Here is a 19096-nt window from a genome sequence, read left to right as displayed (position 1 = left end):
TTTTCCTCCACCTCAAGTCTGATTTACAACATCGAAACTACCTATCTTTACCCTGGGCAATGAACTGGAGTAGCCTTTTCAGCTTCGTGCAGCACCCCTGACGACTGGGGTGTCGCGCACTCTACAAGGCGGCAAAAGTGCGGGGAAGTGTTCTGACTATGGATGTACTAAATTAAACTATTAATTACAAGTAATAGGTTCCAGTGTTCCAATTCCAACGAGGTTGCAGAAGCCTACAATGATTTAACAGGTTACGCATAGACTGTGAACCACTCTGAAAGCAGCGAAACACGAAAGCAAAAGACTATGACGTCCCACGGCCCGGATTAGGTGATCTATAAATTCCTAAATAGTTTCCACGATATTAAGGAACTATATTTGTCATATGTAAAAGAAATTCTACTGAAAGTCAAGGGTTAATGCGATTATAAAGTAAAACTATTATCTGTAACACAAGTATTATTATTATCTTTGTTCTTTTTGGTATCGGCGTGAAACCAAAAGCGCCAGACTCATTTGCTTGGTCTTGTTCGGATAGGACGCCATTGTGCGCAATCTACATAATAATGTATGTACATGTTTTATTATTTGATATATATATGCCTAAAGTACTTCTTTTGTTAATTTTAACTGTAACCTGCACCACATATCCCGTTTGCTTGTCCCGTCATTTTTAAAAGAATTTCAGACGCCGAGCCGGAAACAAGCTGAACGTCGCTGGACGGCGACAATTGGCCGCCATTAAGCGGCAATTTCAGATTATCGTAATTATTATCCCGTGCTTTCCGCGAAGCTGGATATTGGCGATTTTATTTCTTTCATTCATAACCTATAGGAAACTGACATTTTCAAAATACTTAACGATTTATTCAGGTGATTTATGTTACGTGCAATAGGGCTCAGACTTGGCCTGCACTAGATGTAATTAAATCACACGCAGGTCCTTGCGTATTGAAAATGGTGAAATACTTTTTTGTGTGAGTATATAGCATATAATGATAAACTGTTTTTGAGCACGGATTCGTCTAAGTAACTACATGATCCGACGCTACATTTTTGTGTCAGCAAAATCTAAGAACGATCCGTGTCATCGCAAGTGTTTACAGTGAAACCAAAATCAAACTAAAAATAAAAAGAAAATATAAATTAAATTACGTTAATAATACATTCATAGACCATTCAACAACACCCACAGCAATAGGTATATGCACTACAAGACAAAAAGTACGTTGAAAGAAGACTCTTTATTGTAGATGGAAATGTGTGCTTGATTGCAGGTACATGGACGTCTAAAAAGAATGAATGCAAAGTAGCTGTGACAACATACTTCTCAGCTGGTTCTCACTGTTGTTTTGAAACGTAATGTTTCATCACAAATATCGCACTGTACAATAATTTTTTTCCTGTGCTTCATTTTCCCATTCTATACGAACGAAAGAGTACAGGAGTGCAATCAAGAACGTACAACATACTTCACGGCGTAAACGTGTCATGATTGACACGCTGAACGGTGGTACTGTTGCGGAAGTGACGATTGCACTGAGGTGACTAAAGTCGTGGGATGGCGATATGTGTATACACAGGTGGTGGTAGTATCGCGTGCACAGCTATGAAAAGGAAGTACATTGGCGCGGCTGTCATTTGTACTCAGGTGATTAATATGGAAAGGTATACGAGGAGGTTATAGCCGCACGACGAAAATTAACGGACTTCGAACGCGGAATGGTAGTTGGACGCTGGGACATTCCATTTCGGAAATCGTTAGGGATTTCAATACTCAGAGATCAATAGTATCAAGAGTGTCCCTAGAATACCAAATTTCAGGATGATGATGATGATGTTTGGTTCGTTGAGCGCTTAACTACACGGTCATCAGCGCCCGTACAAAGTCCCAATTTTTTCACAGGCAAATTTTGTTCGCAGTCCAATCTATCCACTGTCACGTATGACGAGGATTATGATGAAATGATGAGGACAACACAAACACCCAGTCCCCAGGCAGAGAAAATTCCCAACCCAGCCGGAAATCGAGCCCAGGATCCCGTGATCTAGAGGTACGAGTAGCAACGCTAGCTACTAGACCACGAGCTGCGGACCCAACTTTCAGACATCACCTGTCACCACGAACGACAAACTGGCCGACGGCCATCACTTAACGACTAAGAAAAAAATGTTCAAATGTGTGTGGATTCTTATGGGACTTAACTGCTAAGGTCATCAGTCCCTAAGCTTACACACTACTTAACCTAAATTATCCTAAGGACAAACACACACACCCATAGCCGAGGGAGGACTCGAACCTCCGCCGGGGCCAGCCGCACAGTCCATGACTGCAGCGCCTCAGACCGTTCGGCTAATCCCGCGCGGCAACGACTAAGAGCAGCAGCGTTTGCACGAGTACGGTGCAAAGTTCCGTTGGACAAGCATGCATGCCAAAAGAAACTTTGCATCGTAGTCAGAATATCACAGGCACTGCAACATCGAATATATTTGCCGATACCGGGCAACCGACTTTCAAGTACGACGCCTGACCTGTGCGGGAATATACATAATGGATGTACGAGTACAGGTCGTAAAGGCATGGTTGACGACATATCAGAGTTTGGGTTGGACCGTAGGACGTGCACGGATAGCCAAATGGTAAGGCGACCGCACGAGATAAGGGGGAAATTCGGGTTCGAGTCCCGGTCGGGCACAAATTTACATTGTCACCATTCCGTTCTACAGCTGATGGTAGTCCTTATTCCCAATTGCGAATTAATTTGATGTAGATGCATAGAGTTGTCAGTGCTAACAGACAAGTAGCACTACGTGAAATAACCGCAGAAATAAAAGTGGTACGTGCGACGAACGTATCCATTACGACAGCGTGATGGAATTTGGAGTTAATGGGATATGGCAGCTGACGAGCGACGCGAGAGTGCCTTTGCTATCAGCACGACATCGCCTGAAGAGCGTCACATGGTCTCCTAACCGTATTGGCTAGACCCTAGGTGACTGGAAAACAGCAGCCTGGTCAAATGAGTCCCGATTTCAGTTGGTAAGGGCTGATGGCAGGATTCGAGTGTGACACTCACGCCACGAAGCCATGGACCCAAGTTGTCAACGATGCACTGCGCAATCTAGTGGTGACTCCGTAATGGATTGGGCTGAGTTTATATGGAATGGACGGGGTCCTCTGGTCCAATGTGAGCCGTGGTAAAATTTGCTGTTTTGAAGAGCGCGCCGCAGCGCGTAGTGTCAAGCAGTCGCCCTCCGTTTCTGGCGGTGGCGCCGCTGTGGCAATCGCAGCTTTGGTGTCTCCCTCTGGTGGGAAAGGGGGAAGGTTGCCTGTTCGCGTGCATTTAAGGGGCGCTATGAGCTCGCCAGTTAGTCAGTCGGAGGCAGTCAGTCGGTCAGTCTGAGGCAGTCCGGGTCAGTCTCTCGTCCCCAGCTTGCTAGTCTGTCTCTCGTCCGCATTTGTGAGGCAGTTAGTGTCTGTCTGTCGTCCGGAGTACCAGTATGTCTTTCGTTCGGATCAATCTTTAAAGCCGGCAGTTGGATCGATCGGTTGGTCGGTTGTGCACTGAGACATAAGATGACTTGTCCGTCTTGAGCGTCGCCGCATGTGAGGTCGCCACGTGAGTCCAGTGGGCCGCGGCGTATAGCGAAGGGAATGGCTTCGCGGTCGGCAGGAGAGCAACAGGAGTCAACCCACGACATCAGTCTGGACGGTGCGAGTTGCGACGCCGTGGTGTAACTGGTTCTCCGAGCGCTTCTGGGCCCCTTCAGTTACCATCTTGTGGAGCTTGGCTAGGTCCTTTCCTGGTGCAGGGATGTCGTTTTGCCAGTGGGCGTGTTTCCTCTGCATGGTTGGGTCCGAGCCAGTATTTCCGCCGTCGTGTGTCTGGAAGTGAGTGGGAGACGCACCAGCAGGGCAGTCGCGACGGAGCAGCGGGCAGTCGGTTGGTTGGTGCGCGCCAGGAAAGACGGGAGATCGGTGAGCCTCCCTACGTCTGTTGAAGCGGCTGGCAGCGGACGGTTCGGGAGAGCGATTTGGGGGTGCTGCGCCTGGTCATCTCGAGAAATCGCAGGTTATTATAAGTGATTGGTGATATGTTGTGTGATTTACTCTTGTTAAAGTCTGCTTGTTTTCTTGGTCAGTCTCTCGTCCCCAGCTTGCTCGTCTGTCTCTCGTCCGAATTTTTTAGGCAGTTAGTGTCTGTCTGTCGTTCGGAGCTGCCTCTGTCATGTTTGTCGGATTTGGTGTGTTAACGGATTTATTGCTTGGAGTGTAACGGCCTAAAACCTGAAATATGTTTTGATCTTGCCTATCATCTTGAGAGGCGGTATCTGTGTACTGTAGAGCACCTTAATTTGTTTGGCCAACCTTGTAGAATTTTATATAAGATTGCATTTTAAACGCTTTTATTTAAATGACCATTTTAGTATATCAAGTTGCTACCCTTTCACCGTAAGACTTTTCTTAGAAGTTAAATTCAAGTTGCACCTTCAGTGGCAAGTTAATCTTTTAATTTTAGTGTTTTTTACCATTTCCATCCCTCCTACGGGGTCCATAGTTTGTGTGCTTGTGTGAATTGTTAAAAATTTTACCTTAAGGTAGTCTGGTGTGTTGCAGATTTGCACCAGTCTCTCAGACGTTGTTGTGAGCGGTCGTGACTACGGCCGTGTCAAAAGGGAGCGGCAAGGTTCTCAGCCCGGAAGGTCATATACTCAAAAATTTGTTTCTTTCTGCCTCTGAATAAATTGTAACTTGATATTTAGAGGGTGCTTTCTGCTTATAATTTTAAATCCGTTTCTTTAAAAAAAAGGCTTTTAGGAATAAAATTCCGATTTGTTAAAAGCAATTTGATTTTGATTTCATCAGTTACTCCCTGGCAACTACTTCCACGCTCACATAGTGTGATTAAATGTGTTAATGTTCTTGATGAATCGCTAGTAAATAAAATAAATTTTAACAATATTGTTTGAAATTAAATCCACGGTTCACAATTGAACCCCTTCATTGACTATAAATGGTTGCGTTCGGTTACTTCCAGACCAGTTGCAGCGATTCGTGGACTTCATGTTCCCAAACAAGGGTGGAATTTTTATGGATGACAATGCGCCATGACACCAGGCCACAATTGGTCGTGATTGGTTTGAAGAACATTCTGGATAGTTCCAGCGAATGATTTGGCCATCCAGATCGCCCGACATGAATCCCATGGACCATTTATGTAACATAATCAAGAGACCATTTCGTGGACAAAATCCTGCACAGGCAACACTACCGCAAATGTGGGCTGCTATCGTGGCGACAACATGGCTCATTATTTATGCAGCGTTCTTTCAACGAGTTGCTGAGTATGTGGCACGTCGAATTTGCTGCTCTACGCCGGACAAAATGTTGTCCGACACCATATTAGGAGATAACCTGAGCGTGTTCCAGCGACGAGTGCAGCTTTGGCCGAGTAAAGCTGTTAACGAGACATAGCTGCCGCACATAAGACCTACGAAAATTACGAGGTAGTGAAGCCGTTGCAGATGCACAAGAACACACAGTACAGACGGACCTGTTATTGAAAGACAACTGCCTCAATGATTGGCTGGAATGTAACGTTTCCAGGCACACGAACAACCTCCTGACCACACGTTTCTATGTGTGCGTAATACGTTGTGAGACAATTCTGAGGCAGCTGTGGCGCGTATGCCACACTGCAAGTATAGAACTGTATTCGCTGCTGCACTAATGTTGCAAGCTGATGGAAGGCCCTTTACCCACTAATGAAAGTAAAGGCAGATGGTTATGACATCTGGCCCGGACTTTGGGAAAACTGTGACAGCACACTGAGAGACTCACGTATCAGAATTGGCACTAAGAAGCATAATACCCTGCAATAATATTTAAAGTTTGACTTGCCAATGATGATGAAGAAGTCCCATACTACTTGACAGAGCGTAAGGGACGATGCGGGAGACCCGCACAGCCGTACTAGGCAAGGTCCTAGCGGAGGTGATTTGCCATTGCCTTCCTCCGACCGTAATGTGGATGAATGATGATGATGACGACACAACAACGTCTAGTCATCTCGAGGCAGATGAAAATCCCTGACCCCGCCGGGAATCGAACCCAGAGCCCCGTGCTCGGGAAGCGAGAACGCTACCGCGAGACCACGAGCTGCGGACTGACTTGGCATTAAACCAATTAAATGATTTTCTAATCCTATATATGTAATATAGAAAGACAGTTTTGGTTGCAAAGTTATTTTTATTATAAATAACGTGTTTCGAATGGTTAAGGATTCTTCAGGTTTTGAAAGGCTATCGCAGCATTATGTATCACCGGTTGGTAGGGCAGCTAGTTGTAACGATGGTAACAAACAATCTAAAGAAAGAACGTTGAATAAAATTCTCTCAAAACAGAGCCGCGAGAATGGCTGAGCTGTCACGAAAGTGTGCCCTGCACGGGAAACGTTCTCATGTGTTGCTGCGGTTGACTTGCTAGTTAGTTAGTTGTCAAGCGCTGGGGCAGTCTTACTTGAGGCTTAGTAGCGAGCAGTTGAATTTTTTCAGAGAATAATATCTGTCTTTTGTGAATCTGTGAGAAGTTATCTGGAATACTTTATTATGGATATGAAAACTAGTTTATAATGCTTTCTCGTTCTTTATTTTCATGCAGAAGGTTTTGGAAAACTTTTAAAGGTAACAAAGCCATACGCGAAAATCTGAAGGAAACCATTGTCCCTCATATAACTAATAACTTTCATGATTAGTGGTACTCTGATGTCTGTGTTTTTCTTTATATCACAAATAACGAAATTGAAATGTCTGTTATTTTCGAATGAGAAAATTTTGTAATTGTTAGGGATTTGCGATGTTGAGTAAACTTTTTGTCAGTAATCACAGTCTGATTTCCCAATAACGATTTTCTTTAAAGTAAAACTCCCGTCCATGATTGTTAGTAAAGTTTTGAATAATTTTGTCGTGCGTGTATTGCACCTTACGCTACACAAGGTCACAGTTTGTTTCTGACAAGCAAAAAGAAAGATATTAGCAGCGAGTAGTATATTTTTCAGTAGCTGCTGCACCTGCTGACCTGTATTTGCTTTCGAGAACGTCTGTACCCTAGACACAAAAACATCATGTAGAGCAAGAGGTAAGTCACTTATTTCAGAGCAGATCTCACGTAGTCAGGTTTGTCACGTGTCGTGCTAGCATGTAGATTAAATTTCAGTGAACAGTATTGGTAATTTAAAACAGTTATTTTGTTCTGAGCAGAGCAGTAATTTATATTTGTTGATACTCCAAGTCAAACGTTGCACTTCATATTGTATTTTGATACTGAGTTCTATTGTTTTCATCGAGCACACAATTACTGTCTCTTGCTTTTAATTAAATTCATTTTCATTATTTCAAATTTTTAATATCATGAAGTTTAAAGTTTTATCTCAACACACTGTTCACATGCGCCACATAGGGCCAACCAGGAGTCAAATTTCCACAGCAATCGAATACGATACCTAAGGTACACGTTACAGGGGGAGAAAGTTTATGAACTCAATAGATTCAATCTTCTCACATACAGACAGTTTTTTTTATAGAAAGCTTACACAGTCAGAATCTAGTATTAGGCTTGGACGAGTCATCAGTCAGCCTCGGTGATGTGAACACGTATCAGTCGTCATCAAATAGGCTAGTTATTTTCATGTAAGTGAAAGTGATAATCTTGCATCGGAAACTTTAATTTCATCTTAAAAGAAACGTCAGTGATGTCAAATCTTACTACACGCAAGGCCTGATTTCAGTTATATAGCCACGAGAGATCTACATGGCTTAACTACGTTTGAAGATGGAATTCAAGGTAAAATTCGTAAGCGTAGCGAAAAAGCAAAACATGAGTTTATTGCAAACTCGGACTAACAATCGTGGGCCTAACCCTGCAACTGCTTTTAAGCTGACTATATTCGGGCCGTGGCCGACTCGCTTTGATGCCTTGTTCTTTGGCATTAGTCACAATCGAGTGTGTGTGTGTGTGTGGTTTGAGGTTTTCGGGCGCTAAACAGCGTGGTCATCAGCGCCCAAACCCATAGAAACAGGAACACATGCGGTGAAGGGACGAAGACGGACAGCGAACAAGGAGAACGGCTAAAGGACACAGACCGGACGTAGTTCCAAATCCTCACATACAGAGGCAAAACAAGAGAAGAAACGCTCTAAAAAAGGAAAGGAAACACAAGGAAAAGAGAACAGAAATAGAAGTGAAACAAGTAGGTAATCGTGACTGGCGGACCTCTTACCTAAAACCTGGATGAGCCAGTCACCCAGCAGCACGTTAAAATCCTCTCCCTAAAATCCGAGGCAACAAATTGGACAGGACACAAAACCGTAAGACCTTAACCAAAGTCGTAGCGTCGTCTTGCAAAATAGAGGACAAATCCGGTGGCAAGGAAACGACCGCCCTCTGGTCAGAGAATAAAGGACAGTCAAGTAAAATGTGGCGGACAGTAATTTGGACGCCACAAGCACTGCAGATTGGGGTGTCCTCCCGCCGGAGTAAAAAAACCATGCGTTAAGGGACTGTGCCTGATGCGGAGGCGAGTGAGGGGAACCTCATCCCGCCTGCATGACTGGTAGGACGTACGCCATGGCCGCGTGGTGGCCTTGACCAGACGCAGCTTATTTTCACCGACTGCCAGCCACTCCTCTTCCCATTAACGCATAACACGAAAACGCAAAAGGGAGGTAACAGCATGGAGAGGGACGGCACATTCAACAACGTGAGGGAGGGAACATGCATCTTTGGCTGCCACATCCGCCAGTTCGTTTCCCCTAATACCCACGTGCCTCGACACCCAGCAGAAAGAAACCTCCTTCCCCTGCCGTTGCAGGTGGAGTAGGGCATCGTGGATGTTCTGGACGACCGTATCCCCTGGGTACAAGTGTTGCATGGTATGAAGGGCACTCAGGGAGTCAGAACAGATGAGAAACTTAAGACTGGGAATACATCTCATCTGCTCCAATGCCCGCAAGATCGCAAACAATTCGGCATCAAAGATGGTAAACGCCGCAGGAAGCCGTAACTTGACGACTCGATCAGGGAAAACAACAGCACAACCAACAGAATCCCCCTGTTTAGAGCCATCCGTAAATACTGGTACATGGTCGGGATGCTGGTTTAAAATATCGTAAAATAAAGAGGTAAAAACAAACGCAGGAGTGCAGCTCCTCCGGTACTCTGACAAGTCTAAAAGGACGCTGGGCGTCTTATTTCTCCCTGAGTTACTGCCATAACGAGTTGCTGACTTGCCTCCGTCTGTGGCAGCAGCAGCGCTTATAGATACTAGTACTGTTGTATCATCTTTATATTTCCGTGTGTGCTGTGTGTGGCAGTCGGTCAGTTGGGACAGAGCAGCGAGGAAGTCTCCGCGGCGCGGGTAAGGCCGCCAGCTGCGAGAGCTACTAAGCTCGTCGCCCACCGAACCTGGACACTGAAGGTGGGTGATCAGATAACCTGTTATGAAATCTCATCCACATCTCTTCGCTTCGTTCATTGCCGTTTGTTGCTTTCTGATCTGTTCTCGCAAGCAGCAACATATGGTGTGTTGGAGCCGGCGAAATTTTGTAGCCGTCTTCCTGTATGGTGTTTAACTATTCAATTGGTTGATACTTATTAGTGAAGTGCACCAGCGGTATCTGCTGCCTTGTGGCCATTAACTTCCAGTTAGCCGCCCTGGTTGTTGGCGTAGTTTTCTGGCAGTGTGTTTTTCCTCGCTGTGTCGATGCTGTCAGGCAAGGCGTGTAGTTAAACAGCCTTTGGTGTTGCTCATATTTTGGAGTGGTTATTGTGCCTTGACTGTATTTAGACGCCAATTTTCAAAACGTAGTGCCGCTCGTATCTTCGTCCTTGCTGATTTTTCCATTTTAGTGCTGTCGGAAAGGAATTGATTAGGTTGTTGGTCGGTCCTTCAGCCGTCCCTTGGTCGGGTTGCCATCCGATTTCTTAGTATTACGCTTGGCTGCCTGTCTCACCTAAACTTACGTTAGTTACCTCGTCAGGCCGATACTTGGAGCACTTCGGAGCACTTCTGAGCACTTCTGAGCACCACTGTTCAGTTGTTTTAGATTGTGATTTTCTTGTAGCCTCAGGTACTGTGCGAGACATTAAGCCGTCAATTAATTTAGTTTGTTTTAATGTTAAGATAAGGCACTCAGCCGTCTTAAATTAAAACTTTGAAGATTCTTGCTTAAACTAATTTTTTTTAAAAAAGTGGGATTTTGCCCATTGGAAATCCTTATTATTATCCAGGCCTTAAGACTTGAGTTGTTCTATGTCCAGTATGTGGCCTGCAGCCTTTACGTGAAATATTTTTAAAAAGGCCTTCAGCCATCTTAAATTAAAATTTGAAAAGTCACTTGTTTTAAAACCCTTTAAAATTTTCTTCTCTATCTGAAATTCTTGGCCTTAAGCCCTCAGTTCTTCTATCTCCAGTTTGTGGCCTTAAGCCGAGTTTTTATGTAAAATTTAGTAACTAAGGCTTTCAGCCGTGTTTATTCCTCAAAGGCAATCTTAATAACTTCAGGCTTTCATCCGTATTGTTTTTGAATGCTTTTACGGTCAGCCGAGTTTTTATGTAACATTTTGTAACTAAGGCTTTCAGCCGTGTGTATTCCTCAAAGGTAATCTTAATAAGTTGTGTTCAGGCCTTCAGCCGTATTGTTTTTTAACGCATGTGTGATTAAGTGTTTTAGGAAAATAAAGTTTTTATGTTTTGTGCAACTGACAGTAGCTGATTTTGGCCCCTTTTCACAACTATAACCTGACCCACTCTGTTCTGCGAAACCAGATTTCAATATTGTTTTCAATGTAACGGAGAGTTCTGACACACCTCTTACAAGTGACAAGGCACAAAAGGCACTGAGTTGTTTAAAATTATTGAAATTTTAGAAACGAAAACACTGAACAGCCAAAGAAACAGGTACACCTGCCTAATATCGTGTAGGCCCCCCGCGAGCACGCAGAAGTACCGCAACACGGCATCGCATGGACTCGACTAATGTCTGATGTAGTGCTGGAGGCAACCATGAATCCTGCAGGGCTACCCATAAATCCGTGAGAGTACGAGGGGGTGGAGATCTCTTCTGAACAGCACGTTGGAAGGCATCCCAGATACGCTCAATAACGTTAATGTCTGGAGAGTTTGTTGGCCAGGGGAAGTGTTTAAACTCAAAAGAGTGTTTCTGGAGCCACTCTGTAGCAATTCTGAATGTATGGGGTGTTGCATTGTCCTGCTGGAATTTGTCAAGTCCGTCGGAATGCATAATGGACATGACTGGATGCAAGTGATTAGACAAGATGTTTACGTATGTGTCATCTATCAGCGTCGTATGTAGACATATCAGGGTTCCCGTATCACTCCAACTGCATACGCTCCAAATCATTACAGAGCCTCCACCATCCCAAGTCTCCTGCTGACATGCAGTATCCATGGTTTCATGAGGTTCTCTCAGTACCCTACACGTCCATCCACTCGATACAATTTGAAACAAGACTTGTCCGACCAGGCAACATGTTTCCAGTCATCAACAGCCCAATTTTGGCCTTGACGGACCCAGGTGAGGTGTAAAGCTTAGTATCGTGCAGTCATCAAGCATACACGAGCGGGCCTTCGGCTCCAAAAGCCCATATCGATTATGTTCCGTTGAATGGTTCGCACGCTGACACTTGCTGATGGCCCGCATTGAAATCTGCAGCAATTTGCGGAAAGGTTGCGCTTCTGTGTCGTTGAACGAATCTCTTCAGTCGTCGTTGGTCCCGCTCTTGCAGGATCTTTTTTTCCGGCCGCAGCAATGTCGGAGATTTGATGTTTTACCGAATTCCTGATATTCACGGTTCATTCGTGAAATGGTCGTACGGGAAAATCCCCACTTCATTGCTGCCTAAGATAAACTGTATCCAATCGCTCGTGCGCCGACTATAAGACCACTTTCAAACCCACTTAAATCTTGATAACCTCCCACTGCAGCAGATGCCGGTCTAACATCTGCGCGAGACACTAGTCATATATAGGCATTTCCAACCATAGCGCCGTATTCTGCCTGTTGGCATATCTCTGTATTTGAATACGCATGGGCCGGCCGAAGTGGCCGTGCGGTTAAAGGCGCTGCAGTCTGGAACCGCAAGACCGCTACGGTCGCAGGTTCGAATCCTGCCTAGGGCATGGATGTTTGTGATGTCCTTAGGTTAGTTAGGTTTAACTAGTTCTAAGTTCTAGGGGACTAATGACCTCAGCAGTTGAGTCCCATAGTGCTCAGAGCCATTTGAACCATTTGAATACGCATGCCTATATCAGTTTCTTTGGCGCTTCAGTGTATGTAGCACTGTAATGAAAACCGAATAGTTCTCACTGCTATCCAGAATTTCTGTAATAGTGATAACCCGCTTTCCTTTGCGCGATCTCACGTGCAGTGTCGTATTTTCTTGTTAGGTGCGTCTCAGTAACTTACTTTAATAGTTTTCAGAAATGTTGACCACCCCTAATTCTGTGCCATATCGGTACTCTGTCGATCACAACTCATGGACGTTCATCTGAGTAGTACCTATTTTACGAACATCTCGCTTTCTGAAGTCCTAAATGGGCTCAAAGGGAGTAATTTCAAGGGATCTAGAGAGAGGAAGGAAAAATACGAGCATCACCATCCCCGGGGAGTGTTCTCTTAAACGATTCTGATGCAGTCAGTGTACCACAGAGAGATGAACTGTTTTGTTGAAGACAAGGTCTCCTGCAGGATTCTATACACCAGCATTCGAATGCATATGATGTCTCGTTTAGCGACGATTGTATCAGGGAACTCATTTCATCCCGTCTGAATATCCCTCACACGATAACCTGGTTGAACGGCGGCCATTATGAAAGCGGGTTACCTCTGTTCATTTGGTTTTCTACTTATCTGTACCTCGTCACCGGCGTGAAATAACATATAACACTATGTATCCATCAGGCACAACAGTAACCTGGTTTGAAACATTGTTCACAGAGTTTACTATATGAAGGCGCGACTTATTCCGATATAACTGGCGGGAGATTCAATCCCTTGCTGCTTAGACACCGACGATCGAAACAGAGAGTCGGCTAATGCTGTATAACCTTCAAAGTCTTCTTACTACGAAGGCGCCACGAAGTTACAAGCAATTTGTTTATATTTAAAAGCCGGTCAGAGGTTAATACACTCCTGGAAATGGAAAAAAGAACACATTGACACCGGTGTGTCAGACCCACCATACTTGCTCCGGACACTGCAAGAGGGCTGTACAAGCAATGATCACACGCACGGCACAGCGGACACACCAGGAACCGCGGTGTTGGCCGTCGAATGGCGCTAGCTGCGCAGCATTTGTGCACCGCCGCCGTCAGTGTCAGCCAGTTTGCCGTGGCATACGGAGCTCCATCGCTGTCTTTAACACTGGTAGCATGCCGCGACAGCGTGGACGTGAACCGTATGTGCAGTTGACGGACTTTGAGCGAGGGCGTATAGTGGGCATGCGGGAGGCCGGGTGGACGTACCGCCGAATTGCTCAACACGTGGAGCGTGAGGTCTCCACAGTACATCGATGTTGTCGCCAGTGGTCGGCGGAAGGTGCACGTGCCCGTCGACCTGGGACCGGGCCGCAGCGACGCACGGATGCACGCCAAGACCGTAGGATCCTACACAGTGCCGTAGGGGACCGCACCGCCACTTCCCAGCAAATTAGGGACACTGTTGCTCCTGGGGTATCGGCGAGGACCATTCGCAACCGTCTCCATGAAGCTGGGCTACGGTCCCGCACACCGTTAGGCCGTCTTCCGCTCACGCCCCAACATCGTACAGCCCGCCTCCAGTCGTGTCGTGACAGGCGTGAATGGAGGGACGAATGGAGACGTGTCGTCTTCAGAGATGAGAGTCGCTTCTGCCTTGGTGCCAATGATGGTCGTATGCGTGTTTGGCGCCGTGCAGGTGAGCGCCACAATCAGGACTGCATACGACCGAGGCACACAGGGCCAACACCCGGCATCATGGTGTGGGGAGCGATCTCCTACACTGGCCGTACACCACTGGTGATCGTCGAGGGGACACTGAATAGTGCACGGTACATCCAAACCGTCATCGAACCCATCGTTCTACCATTCCTAGACCGGCAAGGGAACTTGCTGTTCCAACAGGACAATGCACGTCCGCATGTATCCCGTGCCACCCAACGTGCTCTAGAAGGTGTAAGTCAACTACCCTGGCCAGCAAGGTCTCCGGATCTGTCCCCCATTGAGCATGTTTGGGACTGGATGAAGCGTCGTCTCACGCGGTCTGCACGTCCAGCACGAACGCTGGTCCAACTGAGGCGCCAGGTGGAAATGGCATGGCAAGCCGTTCCACAGGACTACATCCAGCATCTCTACGATCGTCTCCATGGGAGAATAGCAGCCTGCATTGCTGCGAAAGGTGGATATACACTGTACTAGTGCCGACATTGTGCATGCTCTGTTGCCTGTGTCTATGTGCCTGTGGTTCTGTCAGTGTGATCATGTGATGTATCTGACCCCAGGAATGTGTCAATAAAGTTTCCCCTTCCTGGGACAATGAATTCACGGTGTTCTTATTTCAGTTTCCAGGAGTGTACTTGACTATCAATCGTACAGGGATTGGATAAAAATATGGAAACACCAGAAACGCAAACGATTGCCGGTGTAGGAAAACCGTTGGTATTCAAAACACCTCGTAGTCATCTCTATGGTTCTCAAGGGAACCTTGTACCATTGTTCCTGCAAAACAGTGCCAAATTCAGGCTACTGTGGTGCAGGTGGATAGCGAACATGTACTCTTCCCTCCAAAGGCTTAATAATATTAAGATCTAGATACTGTGGTGGCCAGGAGAAATGCGACAATTCATACTCGTGCTCTTAAAACTGGTGCTTGACAAAGGGGGCGGTGATCAGATGCCCTGCCGTCTCGGAACACAACATCAGCATTACTGAACAAATATTGTACAATGGAATGGATCTGGTCAGTCACAATGGTCATATAGTCACTGGCAATAACGCGACGTTGCCGAGTAACCATGAGGCCCATGGAATAGCACGATATGGTTGCCCAGATCACCCCCGCCGTGTTTTACTCTTGGGACGTAAATTTACCCATTTGGATGCCACGTTAAACAAGACACACCCGAGCAAATGAGTTTCTTCCATTGCTCCGCATTCCAGGTTTATTGCTTTGGCGCTGCTCTTCCCTGGTACGGGAATTTGCTTCTCGGTGACTGGTTTTGGAATTCCAGCTCGTCCTGCATTTTCCTGCTTCTGGAGCTGACTTCGTGTTGTTTTGCTGCTGCCAGGGTGGGAGAGTGCGACATTCAGTTCTGGAGCGACTTTTCTGCCTGTCGTTCCCTTATTTATCGTCATAATCGTCTTCAATGACCGTCTGTCACTATCACCCACACACACATTCTTACGCGTTGTGACTTAGCGGATGATGTTTTTCTTCTTTCCCTGTATGCGGCATAACTCTTCGTTAGGTTGTGTTTTAAAACATCAAATATCACGGCTACTTGTTTACGTAAGCACGCACCATACGAGATTCAACAATTCCCCCAGAGTCGAATTCACTTAGCTCCGACATGATGCACTCACAACCACACAGAACACTGTTCTCACCACGACCTCCGCCCCTATAGCTGACAAGGGAACCTCCCCATCGCACCCCCCTCAGATTTAGTTATAAGTTGGCACGGTGGATAGGCCTTGAAAAACTGAACACAGATCAATCGAGAAAACAGGAAGAAGTTGTGTGGAACTATGCAAAAAATAAGCAAAATATACAAACTGAACAGTCTATGCTCAGCATAGGCAACGTCAGGGAAACTGTGCGCTCAGTAGCGCCGTGGTCCCGTGGTTAGCGTGAGCAGCTGCGGTGTGAGAGGTCCTTGGTTCAAGACTTCCCTGGAGTGAAAAGTTTAATTTTTTATTTTCAGACAATTACTCTCTGTCTGTCCGATGAGAGGTTTTCGGCAAATGAAATATTTTGTGAAAAGATTCTATGATTTTGCGAAGCTTCACAGGTACACAGAACAGTATTTTTTACGTGATCGTGTGTCAATTATCAAATTTCAAGCACTCACTCATAATCAATTTCGCTCTCCAAAATTCCAGGACATGTTCAGATTTGCTTGGACATATGCAGGATTTGACGGTCTACACACGGAAAAATTTGAAAACGTTAAAAAGATATGTTTTGACAGAGCACAGGGAAAACTGTGCGACTGTGAAACTGTTGCATTCATTTGTTGCACTTTATGTGACAAACTCTTATGTTTTCATCACTTTTTTGGGAGTGATTATCACATCCACAAGAAAACCTAAATCGGGCAAGGTAGAAGAATCTTTTTGCCCATTGGCCAAGTGTACAAGTTAGGTGGGTCGACAACATATTCCTGTCATGTGACGCACATGCAGTCACCAGTGTCGTATAGAATATGTCAGACGTGTTTTCCCGTGGAGGAATCGGTTTATCTATGACCTTGCGGCCAAATGTTTTCGGTTCCCATTGGAGAGGCACACGTCCTTTCGTCTACTAATCGCACGGTTTTGCGGTGCGGTCGCAAAACACAGACACTAAACCTGTTACAGTGGACCGAGACGTCAATGAACGAACGGACAGATCACAACTTTGCGAAAAAGGAAAATTTTCACTCGAGGGAAGACATGAACCTAGGACCTGTCGTTCCGCAGCTGCTCACGCTAACCACGCGACCACGGCACACCTGAACTCGTAGTTTCCTTGATGTTGCCTATGTTGGGATGCACTGCTCAGTTTGTATATTTTGCTTATTTTTTTCATGGTTCCACACGACTTCTTCCTGTTTTCTCGATTGATCTGTGTTCAATTTTTCAAGGCGTATCCAAGGCGTATCCACTGTGCCAACTTATAACTAAATCTGAGGGGGGTGCGATGGGAAGGTTCCCTTGTGAGTGGTCAGCGTGACAGATAGCCGACCTACGGGCCCGGGTTCGATTTCCGGCTGGGTCGGAGATTTTCTACGCTCAGTGACTGGGTGTTGTCTTCTTCATCATTTCATTCCCATTAGGCGCGCAGGTCGCCCAATGTGGCATCGAATGTAATGAGACCTGCACCAAGGCGGCCTGACCTGCCCCGCAAGGGGCCTCCCGGCCAATGACGCCAAACGCTCATTTCCATTTACCACGACTGATGCTTGCAATGTATTGACGAAATTGTACACATGACATTCATGCTCAGATACAACAGGGCAACCTGCAGGATTGCGTAACATCTGCATTTATGTTCAAGCGCGACATTTGGGCGGTGTTTCTATATTGTTGTCCAACCCTCTATAATGGCTTTATGCCCAAGCAATGCAGAGACGCCCATGGGGTCGAAATTGCCTAATTGATAAATAATGAGCTCAAGTCTTTATTTTAGGATGAAAGAACAGGCTGGGCAGGTAAACGTGCAGGCTGGCACACACCTTTTGGGGTGGGGGCCCAGAGCGCGGCGAGCAGCAGCAGCTGCAGCAACAGCTGCGTCAGCAGTGGGCAACACCTCGTCCGGCAGCCCGCCGCGGCCATCGCGCCCCCCTCACCACCACCAGCCGGCGCCCGTCCCAGCCTCCTCCATCTGAAACACAAACGTGCGCAACTGCATGAAGTCACCTCAATACAGGCGTTATAATACGACAGTTCCACTTTCCTCTCCATTCCGACCTTGACATCAGAAAGCACTGACCAACACTGGAAATCGTCAAATGGGGCAAACCTGACTTCTTAGCCTCTCTGTTTTTATACTATCGCTTTTTAGCAACTTTTTCATCTTACTGTGGTATCGTCTAAAGATCGCGGTGTCACGTCAATGTTAGCCATGTGAATCGATACCACAGACATTAGCGAAGGCAAACTGCAGAACACAACGATGTACAGGAGGCGCTCCAGCAGACTACGCCTCCCTTTCAGCAACAGCAGCGTTCTCACCCTGATGCCAATGTAGTGTCGAGGACGCAAGAGCTCTGCCCAGTTCCAGACCTCAGCTTCAGCAGTCAGCATCTTCGTATACGACCAACGAGTAGCTAAGAACTTATCGTGTTTTTAATGTTGAATGTTGTACTCAAGAGAACAGTTTGTTAATTAGTGCATCAAGTGATGCATTGCTAGTTAATAATCGTAATTTATCCAGTACTCCTACGGCAAAGAAGTGTGTCAAAGTTACCTAAATATTTTATTCATTTATGTAGTAAAGTGAACATATTTCATGTGCTCTAGTTTGAAGAGCCTTCCCTGAGAACAATCAAAGAACTCACATTTGTGGAGGGATGAAAGTAAATTTATCTGGTCACAACGCTAAAACACTAAGTTAGCTTTGACTAACTTATCACTCTTCTAATTTTTCTGCAGTCACTTGTCAAATTCTGGTATCACACATTGTGTACTCATAGCTTAGGATATTCTGACAACAAGTTAATTTCTTATACTTATTTCGGCTAGTTTGTATTTGCTTCATATCAACTGCATGCACGAATCTCTACTAATCTTCGCTTGTCGTCATTTGTGCTTTCTCTTTTGAACTGAGGGTGCAAACAGGCTCTGCTTCCTCAGCATCTTTCGAATTTCGTTATTAAAACACGGTAGATCTTTTCCATCCTTTATACACTTACGACGTACAACCTGCTTAAATTTTGCTCATAATTCCTCTACAGCCATCTTTTCTGGTACAAAGAGATGTCAGTTCACTGTCTAAGTAACATACTAACAGCTGCTTATCTGCTCCGTCTAGCAGAAATACTTTCCTAGCCTTCTTGACTGATTTATTAACATTCGTAATAATAATTGCTATAATGACATCATAATCGCTATTCCCCGTTTCTGACATTGTCGATAACGTCCGGCCTATTTGTCGCTACAACGTCTGAGATATTTCCATTGTGTGTGAACTGCCGAGCTAGCTGCTCAAGACAGTTTTCAGAAAACGTGTTCAAAAGTATTTCGCATAATTGTTTGTATCTCTCGCAATGGATCCAGAGACATCCCACCAGTCTATACTCAATAGGTTGAAGTTGTCTCCAATTGTTGCATGATCTGAA

The 19096-nt window shown here is 45.6% G+C and overlaps 1 protein-coding gene across 1 annotated transcript in view; it reads right to left on the bottom strand.

The window, feature by feature from the left end:
- LOC124605979 (cell adhesion molecule 2-like) overlaps positions 1-17591 on the bottom strand; it is a 211977-nt gene extending 194386 nt beyond the window's left edge. The window contains exon 1 of the mRNA XM_047137943.1: positions 17492-17591. Within this exon, the coding sequence (XP_046993899.1) occupies positions 17492-17591 (100 nt within the window). The remainder of the gene's footprint in view (positions 1-17491) is intronic.
- Positions 17592-19096: the final 1505 nt, after the last annotated feature.

Source organism: Schistocerca americana, chromosome 3 (assembly GCF_021461395.2).
Source record: "Schistocerca americana isolate TAMUIC-IGC-003095 chromosome 3, iqSchAmer2.1, whole genome shotgun sequence".
In the NCBI taxonomy this organism is placed as follows: domain Eukaryota; kingdom Metazoa; phylum Arthropoda; class Insecta; order Orthoptera; family Acrididae; genus Schistocerca; species Schistocerca americana.
This window is presented reverse-complemented; position numbering and strand designations above follow the sequence as displayed.